The 22,558-nt window shown below is 41.6% G+C and overlaps 1 protein-coding gene across 1 annotated transcript; it reads right to left on the bottom strand.

The window, feature by feature from the left end:
- Window positions 1-1,160: 1,160 nt before the first annotated feature.
- On the bottom strand, window positions 1,161-22,301 carry acan (aggrecan). Its single transcript, XM_022756395.1, has 19 exons — window positions 22,268-22,301; window positions 16,166-16,244; window positions 14,521-14,904; window positions 13,885-14,059; window positions 12,962-13,089; window positions 12,559-12,852; window positions 12,175-12,429; window positions 11,362-11,536; window positions 11,051-11,178; window positions 10,619-10,912; window positions 9,852-9,962; window positions 9,542-9,649; window positions 6,836-8,050; window positions 6,611-6,724; window positions 6,293-6,451; window positions 5,177-5,259; window positions 4,801-4,945; window positions 4,413-4,595; window positions 1,161-3,428 (listed from the first exon to the last, which is right to left on the bottom strand). Exons 2-19 carry the CDS (start codon window positions 16,236-16,238, stop codon window positions 3,337-3,339), a joined length of 4,116 nt encoding a protein of 1,371 aa, XP_022612116.1. The 5' UTR covers window positions 16,239-16,244; window positions 22,268-22,301; the 3' UTR covers window positions 1,161-3,336.
- Between the last annotated feature and the right edge of the window lie 257 nt (window positions 22,302-22,558).

Below are 22,558 nucleotides of genomic sequence, written 5' to 3'. Positions count from 1 at the left end.
AGAAAATAAGTTAGTGTCTGAAATCTTAATTTACTGCTCACTACGTAGCAAACTACTGTCAGATGAGTGAATAAATGAACACAGCATGAATTGGCACTTTTGTTTCACTTTTTCACATTTTATTTGAATAGCTGAGCAAATCAGAGATGTTGGTGCTGAGATACTCTGGGAATATGTGTTGAGTTGACAGAGCAGCCCAGACATTACCATCCTAAGGGTTATGGGTAAAACTTGATTAATGATTATTAGCTAAATGTTCAGAGACCTGAAACATTTTCTCAGATTTATTCAATGAATTTCTGAATTGCTGCAGAAGGTAAACCTCTGCTGGATGTTGCGCTCACAGGCACGTAGAGTTACACTCACTGTTCAAACAGGAATACCAGGGCAGAGAGGAGAGATGGGTGAGTGACCCACACAAAACAGCCACTGTATGTAAAGCTAACACGCGCCACTCTGTCTGGACATGATGCACTTTTAAATGAGTGGAGTCAAACACGTTGCTACGCCCTCCTGCATCCGGTTGCAAACAGAAGTGCCAGTGATTATATGGCCAGCAGCTTTTAAAAACACATCCTATTTACACCTGCTGGCCCAACATGAGTGCACACACACACACACACACACACACACACACACACACACACACACACACACACACACACACACACACACACACACACATACATAAACACACTTATAGATTTACATGCCTACACACACTGCCACACACATCAGGTTCATGCAGAGGTATGTACAGTGTGACTGCACAAACACACCACATAGATGCATATAAACATGCAACCACATATGTAGGGCTACTCTCCCTCTCTCTCTCCCTCACACACACGCACACTGTAGATCTGTTTGCAGTCTCTGTAGTGATGAAGGTAGTCGCTGTAGAGGCTGATGAAGGAGCTATTTACTGTTTGTTTTTTCACAGTTGAGCTCCACAGGAAGGTAAAAACAAACTAAATGTCAGGTTTGTTCCTTTGACTCAGAGAGTTCACTTCAAATTTAACTGCTGCAGGGAAAGAAACTGAGAGAACTGTGATTTTCATATAATGCAGAGATCCCAGCGTGACTGGTTAATACCAAATACAGTGATAGTCAATAATTTCACAGAGATGGATGATTCCAAGTTTTATTTGGCACAGCACAGTACAAGTATACTGTATGTTCACATCAGGATTCGGGATCTGAACAGTCACAGCAGACGTGACGTCTGTGTGCAACGGTACAAATGTTTTGGTTTTATCTGTTAAAAGATATTTCAGTTTGTTGAAGAATCAGTCGATCAAAAATACTGATTTAGACCCTCACTTTTATAGAGCTTACTGATTTTCAATTGTCCTCAACATAATCACTCAAGTGTTTTCTGTCTGAAAAATACAGCAATTTGACTTTAATTAATTAATTTACTTGAGCAATCTTTGTGACGTTGTCAAGCTCACTCATTCACTTTTTCCTAACTGTTTACTAGATTTTGCGACCAGTTTGAGTGTATGTGTTTCAGTGTTTGTGTTGTTGTTCTGTGAGAAGTCAGATTATCTGCTCTCAGCGTGGAAGCTAATCTTGACCTTAAAGGGTCATGGTCAACATTTTATAGCCTCCTCCTCCACTTCAACCTTCTCCATCTCCTTTGTCATCATTTGAAAAAAATCCATCTGCTTTCACAGCTTCTTTTCCATACAATCGTGTTTTTATTTCTCAAGTACATCTCTGTCGATAAGACCCTGTCACATGACACACAGCCAGAAACCTCCACACAGATGTCTAAGGCTCGAATAGAAAATCCCAGTTGTGTCTTCTTCTCTACAGCTGACTGTTAAATCAGTCATGCCCATTTGATAGGAAACTCATAACTGCAACTCAACAGTTAATTAAACTAACAAATCAACAAAACAGGTCAATGATGAATTATTCAAACAATTAAATTGTCTGCTAAATTATTAACAGATCCTGCTGTCCAGAGAATAGTGAGAATACTTACAGTGAGAAAAATGTCATCCGCCTCGTAAAAAGCAGGATTCTCCCATCAGACAGTGTTGACAGAGGTCACTGATTACTCATGAGAAATCACAAATATAAACCTCAACCTGAAGACCTGGATGTGCATCTTTTGCAACATTCAATGACATTCATGAGGTGGAGTTTTGCACCGTCCCGGAGGCCCCTCCTGGCCAGCCAGTTCAGTGTCATACTGTAGATTTCACTTGTTAACTCAGTACAGTTTCTTTGCCATGTGTCAGCTACAGATGAGGATTTTTTTTTCATTTTTGTTTTTACTTATTCATTTGTTATTATTATTATTAATTTTATTGTTTAAGGTGCACTGGATTCAAATGATTAGCACAGACGTGACTGAAGACTCCCAAAAGTGCATGAGTGCTGACTATTTCAATCCAGGTTTGTTGCAGTGACTTAATCAAGTCTTGAACTTGGATTTCTATTCATCATCAAATGGAACAGCACAATCGATTCAGTATGTCTGATACTGCGGTGGTGTCGTTTCACAGTGGTTCTCAAACCTGAGGGTTGCGACAGGACAGTGTGGGTTTCCTGAAAGATGATTAATAGTTTTAAACACCAATATATTTTTATGTATTTTTCCTCTGCTTTTGCTCAAATCTGGGCTTTTATGCAACACTGAATTACTGTAAGCCTCAAGGACTCCTCTGATAATTCAAGTAAAACAAAACCCAACTTCAACACTCTCCACATTTAACATGTACTCATTGCAATTATTTAAGGAGTCACAACCAAAAAGCTTGAGAATCATTGTCCTGGCCTATAATGTAAGTTTTTTTCACCAGTCTGAAGCACACAGTTGTTGTCTAAGACTGAATAAAAGAAATAAAAAATGCTACGAAACACAGATCTAGAAAAATACCCTAAAAAATGGCAAAAGTCTATGTAACAATGTGTTTGACTTCAGAGAATCCAGCTGCAATCGAAAACACTCTTATTGGACTGTTTTGGACTTTGTGTGTCACTCTTATTGTTGTTTGACAGTTTTTAATCGACCTTGCTTTGTGTGCAGTGCTGGCAACCGATTGAAGAAAATGTCAACTTGTGCATTCGAGATAATTCTGGATCACAGCTATAAATTAGACGCTATAAATACGTAGAAAACCTGCCTTCACAAGGTGCAGAGTGACACTCAAACATCCGAAACATCAGTCAGTTACACTATCACTGTCTAAATGTGCTTTAGTATGTGTATATACATGAGAGGGAATGTTATCTTTTTGGTCGGGCATTTGCATTGGTGTCCATGCTTCTTTACAAGAGGGGTGCTTTGTGGCTCTCTGTTGTATGTCCTTTCAGTCCTGCTCAGAGCAGCTTCCTCTGTTCCTGTTGGCTGCTCACCCCTTTACTTCTTCTCCTGAGGGATCTTTTGTGTAGCCTGTTACTGTTGGTGCCGGCTGGGGAAGAAAAGGTACGCATACTGATGATATCATGTAAACATGAGTGGCCAAAGGACTTATAAATCACCCTTAAGTGAGTGGCGTGGCTAAAGGATCCATTTCAGGAGCTGCCACAGGCTCTTCATCAGTGTGATGCTGAAATGTTAGCTCTGCAGGGGCTGTATTTTCTGTGTATAAAATATTACCCCTGTTTAAATCCAGCATTAGGCTCAGGTAACCTAAGGGTTTCAGGCATCAATACTGAACTACAATGTCCCCGGTCTGAGTCTGACCAGGGACCTTTGTTGCATGTGGTTCCCCTCCTCTCCCTACTGTTGACTCTCTATCAAAGTCATAAATAAATAAAGTTCAATAAAGCAGAATGTATCATTGAAGAACAGGGGTAACAGGAGTCTTGCCATAGTTAAATACCAGGTTTTGATTTATAGTTGAGAGTCTCATTTCCCCTGTTATCATCATCATCATCATCATCAATTGTATTCCCCACAGTGTGTGTCACATGCTCTGTGATACAGAGAAACAGCACTTACTTAATGTAAAATATTTATATTACTGAGGCCACCTCTATTTTGCCTTGTCTCAATATCAAGAAGGAGACTTCACCATGCAAACACTGTGTTTACATTCATTCATTTACTGTGACACACACTGGTGATCACAGTGAGCAGCAGGTTTCCTTCTTTCTTTAACTTTTTTAACTTCATTTAGGTTGTCTTCACTATCAGCACCTTTCGCAGGCATCAGTAACCCATGCTTATCAATCAATCAATCAATCAATCAATCAATCAATCAATCAATCAATCAATCAATCAATCAATCAATTTTTGTTTATGGTATTGTCTCATTATTTCCCATCATTGTATCTGGTCCTAATTTGTTTTGGCTGTTTTTACTTAAACCTGCATGCTGTGGTTTTAAGATACAGACATGATCACAATATGGATTGTAAATAGATTTTTCACCATCTCTCTGCAAGCTCACCTTCTGTACATTCCACTTGTGGCTCCTCCCACTGTCCATCTGGCATACAGCGTATGACAGGCAGGTGGCGCTGTGTGTAGCCTGCATCACACTGGTAGCGGACTATGGAGTTGACGGGGTAGCGCTCTCTGGTGCTGCCCATCGGCCGGCCATGTTCCACCTCCGGGGGAGCGCCGCATGTGACTGTTGGTGGTTACAGAGTTTGTCTCGATGGAGGTGGCTGGTTCATTTTTGTCCCACTTACAGATTTTTGTTTTTGTGTCATGATTTAATATTCATTTTTTACATTTTTTTAACTTAACTTTTTAAATAATCCAACTGTACATTTCACATCAGAAGTGAATGTTCCTTCTGGAACCAGATGCCTAAACTAATCCAGTAAACCTACCTGGTCCACTCTTGCAGGTGAAGGGAAGGTGGTAGTTGCAGGGTACGTCATTCCACTGTCCGCCCTCATGCCAAATCATCACCACACAATCCTCCTCAGAGTTGAAGTAGTTATCTGGCTGGTTGGGCCTCCAGTTCTCAAAGGTCTGAGCGGAGCATTATACATTATAAGACTCAACAGAAAGCACTCATTAGACAATTACAGTATGAAGAAAAAAGTGGCAGTTCTACAGTGAGTGCATCTGTAGAGGCAGAGAAGAGCAATGAACCTGCAACATTAGGTTTAGCAGCGATAATAATGGTAGTAATAGTAGTAAGTTGACCTCTTGCGTACACAGCTGAATAGACTATGACCAACAATCTCCAACCAAACTCACCAGAGGACTTCTGTCTGTCCAGCGGAACTCATTCTGCACATCTTTGTCATTAAGTCCAATCCACTGGTAGTCCTGACCATTGGCTGTATTACAAAGAGAAAGGGATCTTAGCTTTGAAACAAATTAAACATGCTGTCCCTATGAATTATGCTGACACCACTTAAATGCCTGTGAAACCACATGTGATTTTTGATTTTCTGTTGGGCCACTGGGGGTTAGTAGTAACTATGGTTGCATCATAGAAAGTTATGCTAGGTAGCTGTGGTAATGGTGAGCAGAAATGACAGAGACTAGCACTGTTGAGAAATGATAACAGGATTTACAGAGGAGTCAGTCTGAAGGCATGTTGCTGGTCTAATGGTTAAATGAGCTTTCTCTCACTTGACAAGAGCTTTGGCCATCGACAAGAGGTTGTAATACGCCCTCTGAGTAGCGCTATGTCTTCAGGGCAGATTGGAGGCTACAGTGAGTCACTATGGGAAAGTGACAAGATGGTCCAGGGCTGGCTGGTTAGCATGCTAACTTTAGTAGAAGAAAAATGATAGTGGAGTTAACATTGCTATTGCTTTCCACCACCGGAGACAGCTCTTGGTGAGTAAAGGAATGAAATCTGATATTGAATTCATAACATTTCTTCTGGACTGGTAAGTAAACAGCTGCTAATGCTAAGGCTAGCTATGTAGCAATAGCAAAACTTACAAATAGCTCCTTTAAAGTGCATACCACATAATTGCAACATCCACTGTTTGATTCAGAGCTGGGGGAATCTTGTTGCATGTCGTGCCCCTCTCTATCCCCACATCTCCTGTCAGTATCTCTGTCACTATTGCTATCTCTAAAGCAGGTAAACATTGAGAACGACACCTGTGACTGTGCTACCTGTACACAGCAAAGATGGTGACAGCTGAAGCCTCAAAATGCTTAGAAGACAAAAAATTAAAAGTGCATTAGAAAATTAGTCTAAAATTTAGCTAAAAGTAGACTTAAATCTCTTCAGTTGTGTTGACTAAAATTTGACTTACACAAATTTTCATCAAAAAGACTAAAACTGAATTAAAATCAGTCATCAATGTTTGACACTGTAGATCACTAATCGGCAATCAAGCAGCTACTCACAGTTGACAAAGTTCTGCTCCTCCTGGGAGCTGATGCTGACCAGGTGAGCGTTGAGCTCCTGACAGCGCTGCTCAGCATCAGCCCAGGTGTATCTCTCCGCAAAGTGAAGGTAACAGCTGCCCATGAACTCCACCCAGCCTTCAGAGCAGCCCTGCACCGCTACACACATAAATGTACACATCAAAACACACTTAGACAAAAACACAAATATAGCTATAAAGTGGAATTTCTACAGTTTATTGCAATCCAATTCTTTCTAGGTTTGCAGTTCTGTAGCATGAAATACAGTGTGCTGTGTGTAGTAGTTTGGTAACTTACGTGTTGAGCAGTCTTCGCCAGTGAAGCCGTTGGGACACTGACATACAGCAAGCTCTCCCTGCACAGAGCAGGATCCTGAACCACAGGGGTTTGGATTACAAGGGTCTGCAGAGACTGACGGCAGATAGAAAGAGACTTTACTTAGAAAATCACAGTTCATCCAGTTTTTCATAAGTATATGAGAGAGAATGATATCAGAGGAATAGTAAACATCAAACCACGTACCTTCCGCTACTTCAGGCTCCTCCACAACAGCAGGAGTTGCTAGTGAGACTGATGGTGCTGTGGTTGGGCTGGTGTAGGCTGTGTCTGGAGTCACAACAATTGTGCGACCTTCCTGTTCTTCATCCCCCAGTCCTGATTGACCAAGACTGGTGATGTACTCTGAGTAAGTCATGGTAGATCCAGGTGGCAGGGCGACAGACAGCCTCTCAACTGTTGGTTCTTCATGAGGGGCTCCACTTCCGGAGATATGCAAGCTTTGCTCCAAACTTCCACTGAATTCATGGTGCATCCCTGACCCACTTCCTGCCCCGCTTATCTCCACCACCCCGCGGCCCTGCTGAGGGTGGAGTTCCAGTGGCGGTACGGTCACCTGAATCATCTCATCGTCTGTTACAAAGATGACATCACCACGTTGCTGGAAAGAGTCTCCAGAGGCAGAGGCGCTGCCTGACACACCGGATGGAAAACCACTGGGAAAGCCACTGTGGAAGCCTGATCCAAAAGGACGGTATCCAGACACCTCCTGCTCACCAGATGGCTGAACTGTCATGTCAACGGCACTGTGGTCGACAAATGAGATGCCAGAAAATCCACCAGAGCCTGACCCTGACCCTGACCCAGACATACTTCCCGATCCGCTTGTACTTGATTCAATTATCTCAATGCCTTCCTTGCCAAACAACTGCTCATGTGGTTGTCTGTGGGTTTTTGACACCTCCTCCATCTTTCCATCCACCATGATGATCATGAATTCTCCACTACCACTGATATCTCCACTTGCACTTGTAAAACCTGATCCTGATCCTGATACCCCAAAGCCAGATTGTTGTCCATGAATCCCCTCTCCGGATCCAGAAGCACTACCCAGTTCTCCAGATGCGAAGATGACAGTACTTCCTCCTTCTGCCTCCTGGGGAGCTCCAGAGGCAGATCCGTCTCCGGAGAAGATGTCCTTGTGTCCACTGTAGGTGATCTCCAGTCCAGAACCAGAGGCATCACCACTGGCACTGGAACCAGAGACGTCACCACTGGCACTGGAACCAGAGACGTCCCCACTGGCACTGGAACCAGAGGCATCACCACTAGCACTGAAACCAGAGGCGTCACCACTGGCACTGGAACCAGAGGTGTCACCACTGAAGGTGCCAGACTCTCCTGAGATCTCCCCGCTGGCTGAATGATCAGCTGAACCAGACCCTGACACATCAGTAGGAACTGGTGTTGAAGTGGGGGGAAACATTTAGAATGTTAACATAAAAACATTACATACTGAACTTTGTCAAATTCCATTTAGCAAAGTGAAATATTTGGTTTAGTTTGATTGGAATTATTGGTACCACATTTTAATGAATGGTTTATAGGTTGTTGGTGTTAGCATTGTCAGTGTCTACCACAAGCTCAACATCAATTTTTTATCCAGTTTGACATCTCTACATCTTTATGATACACTTCGATGTAGATCTTGGTCGTTTTCAACTATGTACTGTAATTGAAAGAAGGATTTTAGTCATCGGACAACTGGACCTCAAGTTATCAGAGAAACAAGCTGAGCAAACGTTACTGGCAGCTTGGGTCCCAGCACCTCCAATGTTTTGTGTGCTGAACAGCATCAGAGAAACATAGATTTTTTATGTGAAACTGCTTTAATATATGGTTTTACTGCATTTAATCACCAGGTCTGTTTAGAGGAGGAGACTGGTTCTGCTCCTGATAAAAACTTCCTAAATGATTGACCCTGAAGGAATCCAAACTGGGAGAAGCTGACTGCAATGATGATAATGGTGGTGAAGACAGCAACTCCCATGATCCCATGCTCCTTCAGGATATCACCAAACACCGTGTTTTGTTATTATTTTAATTGCGAGACCCTTTGTGTCAGAAATTACACACAGTGCATTTAAGTAAATAACGTATCCTTTATACTCCTTTATAGAGTGTAGTCACCATTAATAAAAGGTTTTATTCTAGAGGCCGATTTATCGGTATCTGCACATATATTCTCTGATATGTGCTGATATTAATACTTTTATTAAGAAGCAATAATGCAGTGGAAATGGCCAGGTCAAGTCAAGTTATATAGGCAGCATTTTATCTATATTTGATCCTTTGTTTTCATTCAAGTTAAATATATATATAGAATCTATATACATATTTGCTCTTATGTTTTTTATTTATAGTTATTTATGTTTATAGTTATTTTATTTAAGTTTACTGTTTCAGTGCACTGATGTCATTTTGGACAATAAAATTTATTGTTAAACTGTAAAATATCCTGCTTTCATTACATATCTTTTTCACAAGTTTTTATATATCTGCCAATATATCGATATCGGAATTTTTTTTGTCCCTAATATCAGTATTGGCATCGGCCCCAAAAATCCAATATCGGTCGGGCTCTATTTTTATTCCATCAAGTCTGCAGTTATAAGTGTTACTAAGATGTTAATGCATGTATTTTATTACAAATCATTTTCCAGAACGTAAGTGGTCAGATGGTCCCACCAATCAAAGGGGTTTTTCACAACCTGGCAACCAAAAACTGTTTATGCCCTATAACTGATCTAGTCAGTGATTCATTAAAATGCCATGAATTGCAACTTATAACAGCTTTAAAATAGTGTTATTAGGAAGTGGTACTGAATTATTTTGTTACTGTGGACACTTTTAAAGAAGTAAACAGTTTTCATTGATACATGTGTTTCTTACCAGGAGGAGAAACTTGGTGAGTTGTGATGGTTGTCTTGTTGATAAACACCTCTATTTCAGTAATATTTACACTGGTTTCAGTTTCATTGTAGACAACAGTAGGTTCAACTAAAAACAAAGCACAAAACCACATGCGATTGTTGTAAAACTTCAGACAAGGATGTCCATACTTAATTAACAGTGCAAATGGATATTTAGTAGATTGGGAAACTGCCCTATTTACAGTAAAGCATAGAGATATCAATGATACTATTAAATAAGAAACTACTTTGGCCATTTCACAGTCAGTCAGAACAGATTTCTGTCTTACCAGGGGGAACAAAGTGATCAATTGTCGCTGTTGTCTTATTGATAACATCCACAGTCAGCAATGTCACATCCACACTGGTTCTATTCTGAATATGAACAAGTGGGATTTCAGCTGAAAATCAAAATGACAAAATGACAACATTAGATAACACATTAGTTAAAACAGTTTTTAGGACAAAAGGTACTGGGAAGCCAACTGTATACTGTATGTAGTGATATGGCAAAACAAATGTTTCTATGAATAATACAATAATATGTTAATATCAATATGACAACAATGCACACCATCAAATCATCTTGAAAACTCGATTATAAATTGCGTCACAACAGTGGTTGCTTCACCTTTCATGATGTAAAATTTATTTTAAACAGAAGTTATTTAACACAAAGTGGATGCTGCTGAAATTATTTCTTCACATAATTGAATGTTTGGGTTGTTTGGTCAAGTCAGAGTGACAGAAGTTTCAAACATTACTTTTCTTTTAGCTGATGTTTGCTCGTTTTTGCAACAATAATGTCCAAATTCAAATTGTTCAAATTGTAATTTGTAGTGGAGCTTGTCTACAATCTTCACCCTGGCAACTGCAGACGTACCCCCTATTGTACCCGTGATTGATAATCACATTTTTATGCTGAATCAAAATTAAAGTTGGCAAATAGGTGTTGTACATGTGTAACATCTACTTAGACACTTGAGGTTGTAGCTGGGGATTTAGGTGACTTTATTTTTTCCATTAAAATCCTGAATATAAATGGATCCTTTCCTACCTTTGAAACAGTATGCATCGTAGCGTGAGTGCACATCAGGGAATCCTGTCTGGTTGGGGAAGGCGTAGATGATGTGAACTCCCACCTGACCGCCTCCACAGTGGGACCTGGGGGTTGTGATGGGGTAGCGGACACTGCGGTCCATCAGCCAACCTGGACGGCACTTGTCAAGTCCTTGGTTCCAGGCAGAGTACAGCTGCCCGGGGGTGGCCAGGGTGGTGTTCAGTTTCTGACAATGCTGCACAGCCTCCTCATAGGAGAAGCTGTCATAGTCACTGGTGAAGAAGACCTCACCTGAGAGAATGAGCATTCAACAGCATTCACAAGAGCTCAGGTCAGATACAGTAGATATGTACACAGATTGATGAGAAGTTGACAGTACACACTGTATAAAGTCTATTAATGTGGTGTGAGAGGGTTTATGCTGCTCACCTTGCAGACGCTCCACGTAACAAAATACATCGTAATGTTCACTGGCTGGCCTCAGGCCATAGGACCTGACTCCTGGAAGGTATGGCAGATTACCTGCACAGTTATCTCTGGGTGACACGATTGGATACCTGATCATGAGAGAGGATGATGGTACAGCGTGTTAAGGCTTTGTTTTGCTGTATACCCCTTAGCAGATAAGCTTTGATATGCAAAATGAACTATTTCCAGCCAGTGTCCTAGATATTATTTCCTGCAGTTTTAAACATTTCATATATATAGATCAGTCTGTCCTACACATTCCTCTGACTCACCTGACTGTCTGGTCACGGAGCCAGCCGGCGTCACATTGGTGCAGGCCTTTCTCGAAGGCGGCCTGCAGCTGCTGGGGGCTAGCAATGACTGCCCCAATGCTCAGGCAGGCGCGTTGAGCCTCAAGAAAGGTCAGGGTGTACCGGCCAGTGATGGGACGGTAGTGGAACACCACACCTGGGAAAAGAGAAAGAGGGAAGGAAGAAGGGTTGTCTTGTTTTGTCCTATAGTAATTCATTTTCTTTTTGCTAAACCTACTTGGTTCAGTCTGATTTTATTTCCTTATTTTGCATTTTTCCTGATGCAGGTTGTGGTCATATATTCAGTTTGAACATCTTGAAGTCATTTATTTGCTGCCCTATGGTTATGCATCGTCAGGTTAGCCAAGGACAGCAATGGCCGAGAGGCCGCAGGCATGCATGAGAGGATTTTGTTGAAGTGGTAGTATTCCAGCAAGTTCATGACATTTACTTTTTTTCCTATTTCAGTGAACCATCTCCAAATAGGTAACTGGAATGACTCAACATGGCTGTCCCATTCCAAAAGCTCTTTTAAAGGAGATCAAAATTTACAATCTATATCAATCTACACTGCAATGACCCAACCTATTCCCAAAAGGCAGGATGCTGCAAAAATGCCAAAGTGACTACCCCCTGCAAAAGAATATACTGTTGCTAATATAATGGCAGAGCTAGTTGTTCTTGTACCCTCCTTTTGCTGTTGTGTCCTTTCATTGCACTGTTCTAAAATGTTTTCTTATAGTGAAAAGAAACAAAGGATTTTCTTATCGACCGAGTACATAACCAACTTCCTACCCGTGGGAGCCATGGCAGCATCTATGTCTGTCAGGTCGAGTCCAGGCTCTCCTACAATAGGAGTCACTTTAGTGTATGTGTCTGTCACACTGGGAGGGACGGGCAGCGGGGTGAGGGTGTCCACTTCTCCACCCCTGATCTCTTCACCCCCAGGTGAGGGGGTGAGTCCTGGGAACACCCCAGGGGCGGATGTTATGCGTACGATGTCAGGGAAAGGGGTGGTCCTCGCAGGCACGACATCTTCATCCTCGCCAGCTGAGGAAACCACATTGCATGATTGACACATGTTATAACTTTATTAGTCAGCAACTAAAGGAGAAATCCACCCTAAAATAAACATTACCAAAGAGGTATCTTATCACAAAACCTCCCTGTAGGATTTACCTTGGAAGCAGATAGCATCGTAGTGGGAGTCTGGGTAGGGGTATCCTGTCTGGTTGGGGAACAGGTAGACAGTTCTCACTCCCAGAAGCCCTCCTCCACACTGAGGCCTGGCAATGTTAATAGGGTAGCGCACACTTCTGTCTCCCAGCCAGCCAGCGTTACACACATCCAATCCAGCCTTCCAGGCCAGGTACAGTTCTCCGGTGGTGGCAAGCCGGGCGCCGAGTTTGGCACACTGATCTCCTGCTTCATAGAAAGAAAACTTCTGCGCAGACATGGAGTAGAAGACTCTGCCTGGGAGGAGAGAGGAGGGAGATGAACATACATTTATATGACAGGAAAGAGTTGTGTGCACAGTGTAGAGGGTTTGTGTGGCTCAGGTCGCCTGGTTAGACGAGTGTACCTGACATCTTCTCAGCAAAGCAGTACACGTCATAGGTCTCGTTGACGTCTCTCACTCCATAAGTTCTCACACCTGGGAAGTTCTCCTTGTCTCCATAGCAACGCTCCCGGGGCTCATGGATGGGGTACCTTGAGAGAAGAGAGAGATGTTTTTTAGATAGAAAGTCTGTAACAACAGTGCATTTTGTTTACTGTGTTTTTTAGTGCAGAACTGTTGGTATGTTTTAAAGACATTTATTTGTTTTATATAATAAATGTCAGAGTTACAAAAGACACATCAGCTCAACCATCAGGTGACCAAAACACAATCGACAGCATTAAGACTAAAGGGGTCAGTATGTTTCATTTCATGTATTAAGATCCCCATTAGCTTCATCAGCACAGAACGTCCTGCTGGGTTTCATTAACAGAGACACAAAATTCACAAATTCACAAACTAAACAGATTAAACTCAATAAGACAGACACAACAATATAACACTGCTCCAATAATATAACACATAGTGTTAACACTGTGTTGCAAATTGACAAACAGCGTCTGTGACCTCGTGCCCCCACACTTGCAAATTGGTGTCGCTGTATCCGACAGTTTTTAACTTTCCATAAACAACAACCTGTAACCTATAAAAAACGACTTACAGATGTGCACAGACCACATCTCATGCTGTGGCTGGTTTTGCACTTTCATCCAACAGCAAAGAAGATTAGCTGGCGCTTTCTGTGTGGAGACTGCATGTTCTTCTTGTGTCTATGTGGCTTTTCTCTGGGTGCTCTGGTTTCTGGCCCACGGTCCAGTAACATGCTGGTCTCGTGAACTGCAAACTCTATATTTGCGAGTGTTTATTTTTTAGATGGAAATCTGTCCACAGTGACCCTGAATAAATAAGCAGTTTAGAGCTTGGACGGCTGGATGGATGAAAACTACCTCACAGTTTGATCAGAGAGCCAACCGGCATCACACTGGTGGTATCCATCATCGTAGGCGGCCTGGAGCTGGGCTGGAGTGGCAATGGTGGCACTGTTCTGGATACAGGCAGCCTTGGCCTTCTCAAACGTCAGGGTGTAGCGAGTGGAGATGGCTCGGTAGTGGAACACAATACCTGTGAGATACAGATGTGGGTGATCAGAGGACAAACTAACTGACATGAGATATATTTTACCAACACTCTGATAACTTTGCCTTTTGCAGCTTGTATTCAACCAAAATCTAACTAGGTACGTTTCCAAAGGTGAGAGGTTAAATCTGCAGCCAGCTGAATGGTTGGATGGACTTTCCAAAGGTCAAAGGTTTCTTTATTATCTTTTTGACAGAGATTTTCCTCCTTGATGGGTGTGTAATATTACAAATTGGATTGTACATGTGCATAAAAAAAGCCTGTGTTTGAAGGAAACTACAGAATTGGGTAAAATTGAAAGGCTTTGACTAGAAAACACATTGGATTTTTTTTTTTGTTTATTTGGAGATGTTAAAGGTTTGGTGTTTGGACAAACAGTGATTAAAACTTAGTAGATTCATTTTGTAGTAAACTAAACTGAACAACATTATTTTTCTGTAGCATACCCTGAACCTGGATGTCCACAGAGTCGTAGTTATCTTCGATGCCATGCATCACCTCGCAGCGGTAGGTGCCAGAATCTTTGGACCTCAGCTCTGTGATCTCCAGGGTGGCATCAGTGGGCACCAGAGGGTAGTTGACCATCGTCACTCTGTCCAAATACTCTGTCTCCACCTGAACTTTTCCCTCTGACGCCACCAGGATGGTGGTGGCTTTCTCCTTGGTGACATAGGACCATTTGATGCGGTGAGAGAGCGGGGCGATGGTTGGAGCTCCGGGGTCATTGACAGTATTGTCCTGGAAGTAACATGGTACCACTACCTTGCCTCCCAGGAGAGGACGGAGAGGAATCTCCATAGGGATGCTAACACGGAGTGTGCCATCCAATTCTGTGGATGAGACATGTCGAGGTTGATTTGTTACTATTTCTAATTGTAAATGAGGATACAACCTAACATGTAGTGCAAATGTATGTTTTTGTAAAATCTCTGTTACAGTCTTATGAGCTATAGGCTGCACTTTTGCAGGGCTTCTCAACCGTAGTAGGACAAAACACTTACACGTACATTCACAAACTGATGGTGGCAGGACTACCAAACAAGGCAAGAGCAATTAGGGGTTAAGGTCTTGCTCAAAGACACTTAAACATTTGGACTAAAGGAGCCAAGGATCCCTTCCTTTGCCCCCTGTCCACTTTAGAATTGATTTTAAGATTTTACTGATCACTGTTAAAGCATGCCAGGGCCTAGCCTCAAGCTACATAGCAGAATTGTTAACCCCGTACAAGCCAGCACACGGCCTTAGATCCTCAGGTGGGGCCCTTCTGGCCGTTCCAAAGTTGAGGCTTAAATCAGGGCCCCTCGACTTTGGAACGATCTGCCTGAGGGGAGAAGGCAGAATCAATGATGTCTTTTAAATCACTTCTTTAAACCCACTCATTTGCTTTTATGTCATGTTGTCTTTTAATTGTCCCTTTATCATCCTTCTATTACTTTTATTGTGAGTGCTTCTATTGCTTTTGCACGGCACCTACTCTCTCTGATTGTCCTTATTTATATTGAAGTATATTGTGTGTCTTCCCTCTTTAACTTTATCTTATTTCTGTCCTGCTTTTGCTTTGGTTGGCATTCCTATCTGGCTTTCTGTTTTTATAATGTCTTCTGAGCCTCTTCCCTTTTATTGCTTTTGCTTCAATTGCAAAGCACTTTGTAAACTCTGTTGTTAAAGGTGCTGGATAATTAAATTTATTATTATTATTATTGTTAAGAATTGGTCCACCAACCCTACCTAGCAACAGTCGCCCCAAAAACATTTATTCCAGAGGCCTACTTCGTCCTATGTTACACTGCTTTGCCACTTTTTGGGGGGATAGAAAAAAGCTCAGATGAGACAAAGGTGCAAAAAAGGCTGATTTGGCCCATACATCACCTGCATATTTAATTACTTTTAATCAGATAGTAGGTTACACAAGACAAAAATGACAGGACTGATGGATATGGGTACGATACAGCTTAATATGAGTTTCTCATTTTCTTCAAATACTTAAGTTTCCAAAGGGTTGTTAATTTTCACAAACTGATGATGAAGGAAAGACTCCATTTTAGACAATGAAATGCAACAAGTGCTCGTGTAATTTCTCACCAAACTCACCATCGTGATCGTCAAATGATATTGTTGCCGAGATGAGGGGCAAAGACACACACAGCAGAAGGAAGGGGGTCATCGTTACCTGGAAAATACACAACAATGGAATCACGTTTGAATTTGACAAAATAATTAATGACAAAAGGAACAGGCAGAGCTTAAAGCTACTGAAAGCTATTTCATGTTTGGCCTTTTAGTGATCACAAGTTGGCTAAAATTAACACAGTCAAAGTGTACACAGTAAGTGTAAAGAAGTTGTGTAAAACTATACAAACTTTCTAACTTCTCTTTACCAGAAATGAACAGTGAAGTAAGTGTTTGAATGAATGAGGTTAGTTTTATTTATTATAATTTCCTCCACCTCTGTATGCCACTGTGTTTTTTCCTAAATCCTGTACACCTATATTCATATGCCATGTTATCTGGGATATACAGAGCATTTACTTATTACGTCAACCTCATTAGCTAAAATGGAAACAGGACATCAAGAGCCTCTGGTATCATTTGGAAATACCATACATGCTCGCGTGGGAAAGAAAGCCCCCTCTGTTTCTGTTCACAGGAAATGTCTTTAGTGCTAAAATAAGTTCAGGCAGAGAAAGGGAGAAGTATGATTCATTCAGCTCAAACTCTTTTCCATTAAGAGAAATGCAAGTTGAAGTAAGACTTTTTTCCCCAGCGTGTGTGTGTGCTCATTTGAGTGTGCACAGTGCGTGTCCTTGTCTCTTTGTCTGCATGAATACAGCATACTTGTAATGTCTGTGTAATCCATGGTGAATGTGATTGAGGATCCTTTCCAAAAATAGTAAAACCTCTATGAAGTTTAAATGCCTTTGTCCTTCTTTAGACATGTTAGCTGAGTGGCTCTATTTATGTTGGTCTGTCAGTCTGCCACACTAAAATATTTTCACAACTATAAAATTCAAGGGCCTTTTTGTCAGTTTTCTCTGCTGCCTAATGTGGTTTCTTGCTGGGAGCAGACAGTGGTGATTGACTAGAGTTTCGGCTATCGTTGCGTTTACAAGACAAAAGGTTATTATACGCCTTCTGAGCAGCGCAAGGTCTACAGGGCAGATCAGAGGCTACAGTGAGACGCTATCAGAAAGTGATGAGACCGGCCGGGGCTAGCTGGTTAGCATGCTAAATTCAGTAGAAGAAAAGCCATGATGGAGACAATAGTTTACATTGCGTTGCTTTCCACTGCTGGAGACAGCTCTGGTGAGTAAAGGAATAAAGTTTGATGCTAAAGTTTCCTCTAGACTGGTAAGTAAACAGCTGATAATGCTAACGCTGGCTATGTAGCATTAGCAAAACTTTTAAGTACAGATATCCATGGTGCCCAGAGTATGAATCCTACTGACTTTGGTGATCCCCTTACTTTTCTTTTAGCAGTGTAATGAAGTCGAAATTACTTACAGTACTTAAGTTTATGACCAAGTACCTGCAAAACTGTTGACATTCCCATCAGCCACATCTCTGCTTTATGTTTAGGGCAAATTAGCAAATTACTAAACTAAGATGGTCAAAATGGTAAACACTACACCTGCAAAACATCAGCATGTTAGCATTGCCATTGTGAGGATGATAGGATGAAGACATTAGCATTTAGCTCAAAGCAGTGCTGTGCCTAAGTACAGCATCACAGAGCTTCTGATGTGTTTGCTCACACCAAATATATATAGCTCCTATATATAGCTCATATGTCTCTAGTGTCTAGAGTTTCTCTCCATTATCATGATAATTGATTTTTTTCTTCTTCTATTTTTGGATAACAAGTCAAATGTTTTTTCTTCTCTAATTCATGATCATCAACTGGCAACTTCAGTCCAGACACGTGTTTCAATATCACAAACCCGCATCTGTCAAAACCTGATTTCTACATTGCTTATTTTCCCTCAACTTTCCACTGCTGTGACGTACAGACCATTCAAACATGCCAGTCCGAACTGAACCTTCATTGTGCTGCATTCACAAGACCCAGGCTGCAGAAAAAAGCTCCCAGTTAATTCCCAACAGTCACAGTGAGACATTTACAGCCTATAAACCTAGAGCTCACGGTCACCAAGCGTTTGGAGTGGCTGAACTGAGGTTGGCAGTCTGGTGGTAAAAGGCCAAAGGAGGAAAGCAGTGAACCTTTAAGTTCAGCATTAAAAAACACCATTATGTACTGTATATTGTATTTAACAGACATCAATCAATCAACCAATCAATCAGTCAATCAAACTCTATTTGTATTTTTCATACAGGTTAGTGCAATTCAAAGATGACTGATAAGCTAATACTACAGGTCCAAGCTGATATCCACATGTAGAAACACTGTAGAAATGCATGATAACTTTGTGTTGACCCATTCATGTGTGTGTGTTTATGTGTGTGTGTTTATGTGTGTGTGTCTGTGTGTCTGTGTCTGTGTGTGTGTGTGTCTGTGTGTCTGTGTGTGTGTGTGTGTGTGTGTGTGTGTGTGTCTGTGTGTGTGTGTGTGTGTGTGTGTGTGTGTGTGTGTGTGTGTGTGTATGTGCGTGTGTGTGTGTCTGTGTGTCTGTGTGTATGTGTGTGTGTGTGTGTGGGCTGCTAGCATTCTCAGAGTTCCACACACATTACAGTAGCACTAATATTTGCCCTGCTGTCTAATATCTACCTGAGAGTGACTGTTGGCCGAGTTTGGGCGGAAAACACAAAATACCACACAGTATGTGTAGACCCTAACCCACCCTGGAATAATCACATACTGTTCATTATCTATGTGATGTTCAGTCATGACAGGTTGTAACTCATTTGTTATTTTTGACATTCTTCACTTTTGGGAGAGATTCCTGACTTTTGGCCTTTTCTGACTTTTCTGGTTTAATCTCAAAATGTCAGTTATTCCTGACTTTTCCATGATAACACCTGGATTTTTGGGGTTTTTCAAACATTATTTGTCTTATTCTGGATTATTACCACATTTCTGTTTTTACAAACTACTTTCGAACAGCCTCTCATGAACTTCTCCTTTAAGAGCATTGCTTGTGGGTGTGCTTAGTGGATTTTCTTTTGGCTACTGCCAGTGGAGATATTGCTATCTCTGCATCTTCAATGATGGACGTCGATTTCTTTTTGGATGATTGTTGAAAGTTGAAACGCGAAAAATGCCAAGTCAAGAACAAGGCCTTTGCGATATGATTTTTCTTTTTTTCTTTCTTTCTTTGTGCAGAAATGAAACTCTATTGCAGCTGTGCGAAAGCTATCATGTGATAATGTCACACGATCTTTATTGAGTCTCTCATCCATCGGATTAACAATCGGATAATACAATGCATGTCCTACAAAAACAAGGTATGACGTTTATCTCGATTAAAGAGCAACTTAACACCAGCTGGCTTACTAAAGCAAGGTATTAGGTTTATTTTCATTAAAAAGCAACTTAACACCAGCTGACCTACACAAAAACGAGGTATGAAGTTTATTAGGCATGACTGATGCTGGGTGTGGTCAGAGGTACAACAGACTTGAAGCTTTCAACCAGAAAATGCAGTGAAACGCTGCTTTTCAGCCTATTAAGTTACTCATCCTGCAGTAAATGTTCAAATGTTTCCATGTGTATTTTTCTTGTATGTTCGTGTGATAATGGGCAAGGTGATTCATTTTTCCTCCTGTGCTTTTCCCTAAAAGCACTTACTAATATATTCTCACAGTCAAGGTGGGCCTCCCAGAAATGGATAAAGACAGCAATGACCAGCCAGCAATCAAACTCTACTCATACTCTCACAATGCATGAACACAGAAAACGCCAGCAAAAACCTTCCCCCATTTCCCTCACCGAGCCAACCAAAACTTTCTCATTGCTTTCTATCCGATCATTGAGCAGATCCCCGGCTCTCTTTAATGCATCATTTAAACTGTGGCCACTTCATAATGTGCACCAGCATTCGTGAGCAAGCCACGCCAGGGCAGGTCAAGCCAATCAGCCCTCCACAGTGTTCCCATTCAGTCGGTAGGATGGCTGCTGCTGCCCTTTTCGGCTGCTGTGGTATGTTCCGCTCCCAGCTGAGGTGGAGCTCAATAAGGCCTCGGTCTGTTCCAGTAACGGACAGGGGCAGGGTCTTGGGGATGGGGGGGGGGGGGGTGAGTAGGGTTGCAAAACCCCTGCCCAAGGTAAACACAAGGCGGGCATCCAGGAGAGGACTCACCACCTTAACCACCCCCCCACCGACCCCCACCCCTCCACCCACTCTCCTCCAACCCTCCAGAGTCACTCAGCAGCAGAACAGAGTCAACATTGATAGATACACACACAGAAACACAGACCGACACTTATAGATCATGGAGGGGATGTGTGGGAGCGCACGTCCGATGGCCTTGGTAAAGAAAGAGCGTGTGTACATATGTCAGTATTGACACACACTGTAAGGCCTGTGTCTGAGAACACACACAGACTCTTGTACAGTCTGATGGGTGGAGGGGAAAAATCATATTCACAGGTGCTTATGGGTGCATTAGTACATGTCCTCATACTCAGCAGTGTAAGACCAAAGACATCCTTGAGGAGCATGTGCACATTAGCCACTTAAATGTAATTAAACACACACACCAGTAGACACACACTCACTGATGATGGCTGAGACAAACTTCAAATGTGGGTTTATTCTAAATGATATTCAAAAAGTGTGAAGATATTTGCTTTAACTGAGCCCACTGTCAATTGTTTTTTCATTTCCGACACCTGAGAATTATAATTCACAACATGCCCTCACACAGCCTGATGTTACCATAGTAACGGGATGTCACTCTTTGATAGTAGTTTCCTATATAGCATTGTTTTCCCCATAAATCAAACACTGTTTTGTGCTGCTCAGCTGCTCCACTCATAATTTATATTCAAAAGGAAAATAAAATATTTCCTGTTTTTTCCATTATGATCTCCAAGAACTTAGGATCCAACTCCAACATGGAAACAATATAAGTTGGAGCTTGTGTGACAGTGACTGATTCATCTCTACGGCTCAACACTGAGACTGCAGTGCCTCACATATACAGAGCTGTTATCATGCTCCGCTCAGTCATAAAGTCACCTGTGAGGAAGCGCTAATGCACATGTTGCCCGGGGTCTACGTCAGTGTTGGATCCCCACAAGGGGTCGCAAGATAAATCTGGGGGTCATGAGATGATTACAAGAATGGAAAGCAGAAAAAAACTGTCATTTCTCAAAGTTTCCTCAAACCTTTGCTGTTATTTTCTTTTTTTTAATTGCTGGATAATTCAACTTTCCATGTCTCTCAAAATTATTATAAAACAAGCAAAACTCACTGTTTGTTGGTTAAAAAGGTCTGAACTGAAACAAGCGGCCGTGAGTAGAAATTACCTCATGAACCATTGAACCATTTTGTCTAGATGATCAATAAATATGAAAAATTGCCAAATCATTGAGAAAGGGGCAACTTAATGCTCATCAGCAATCTCATACAAAAACATGAGAAATTCAGACACTGAGTAAATTTGATACATTAGTAACATGATACAGCTTCATACAAGCTACCCTCCATCCAGAGAAACCATCCAGAATCCAAACTGACCATATAAATGATTCATTTCCATATTCCACATAAAAGTTTAACAATTTCCTGCTCTTAAAACTCCTAATTTAGCCATATTATACTGCACATTTGAAATCACCATGGATATATACTTTTCACATCAAAGTTATAAAGTGTTGTGAAATTGAAGAAACAAATCAAACATCACCACCTACTTTGTTGTAAACAGAAGGTGATTCCTTCAATACCTCACCGAGGTCAATTCACCAAAGCTCAAAAAACATAGATAGATTTCCAGAGAATAAACTTCCACAAAATAATGACCACAAAAGCTGACTTAAAGTTAACAAATCACATTTTATCAAATGTTACATCAAATTTTAGTTCTATTAGTTAGTAACAGTTAACTTCCCAGAGAACAGAACTGCTTGATATTGAGAAAGAAATTTCCAGAAGTTACCTTTGGTTTGACATCTGAGTAACTGAATCAATACCTGTTCCCCAAGCAGAGGATGAAGAAGAACCAGAGTATCCCCTAAAACCCCCCTTCACAGTATTCCTTGTCAGGGACTCCGGTGGTGAGTTGAAAACGTACCGTTGATGCTCCAAAGCTCCCAGTGCCAGCGACTCCAGGGCCCTCTCGCTCCTGCCTGTGTAGGAGAGCAGAAAGAAGCTTTATTCAAACTCTACCACACATTTAGATGCTGGAAGGCGAGAGGGAGGGAAAGGAAGCGCGAGAGAGAGAGAGAGAGAGCGAGACAGAGAGAGAGAGAGAGAGAGAGAGAGAGAGAGAGAGAGAGAGATGTGGTCCTCTCCTGCCAGTTGGTGAGGCCATACAAACAGCCTTGAATATTAAAGCTGAAACTCAGAATCAGACGAATCCTGG

This window comes from Seriola dumerili, unplaced genomic scaffold (genome assembly GCF_002260705.1).
Source record: "Seriola dumerili isolate Sdu_G_001 unplaced genomic scaffold, Sdu_1.0 BDQW01000242.1, whole genome shotgun sequence".
Lineage (NCBI taxonomy): Eukaryota > Metazoa > Chordata > Actinopteri > Carangiformes > Carangidae > Seriola > Seriola dumerili.
This window is presented reverse-complemented; position numbering and strand designations above follow the sequence as displayed.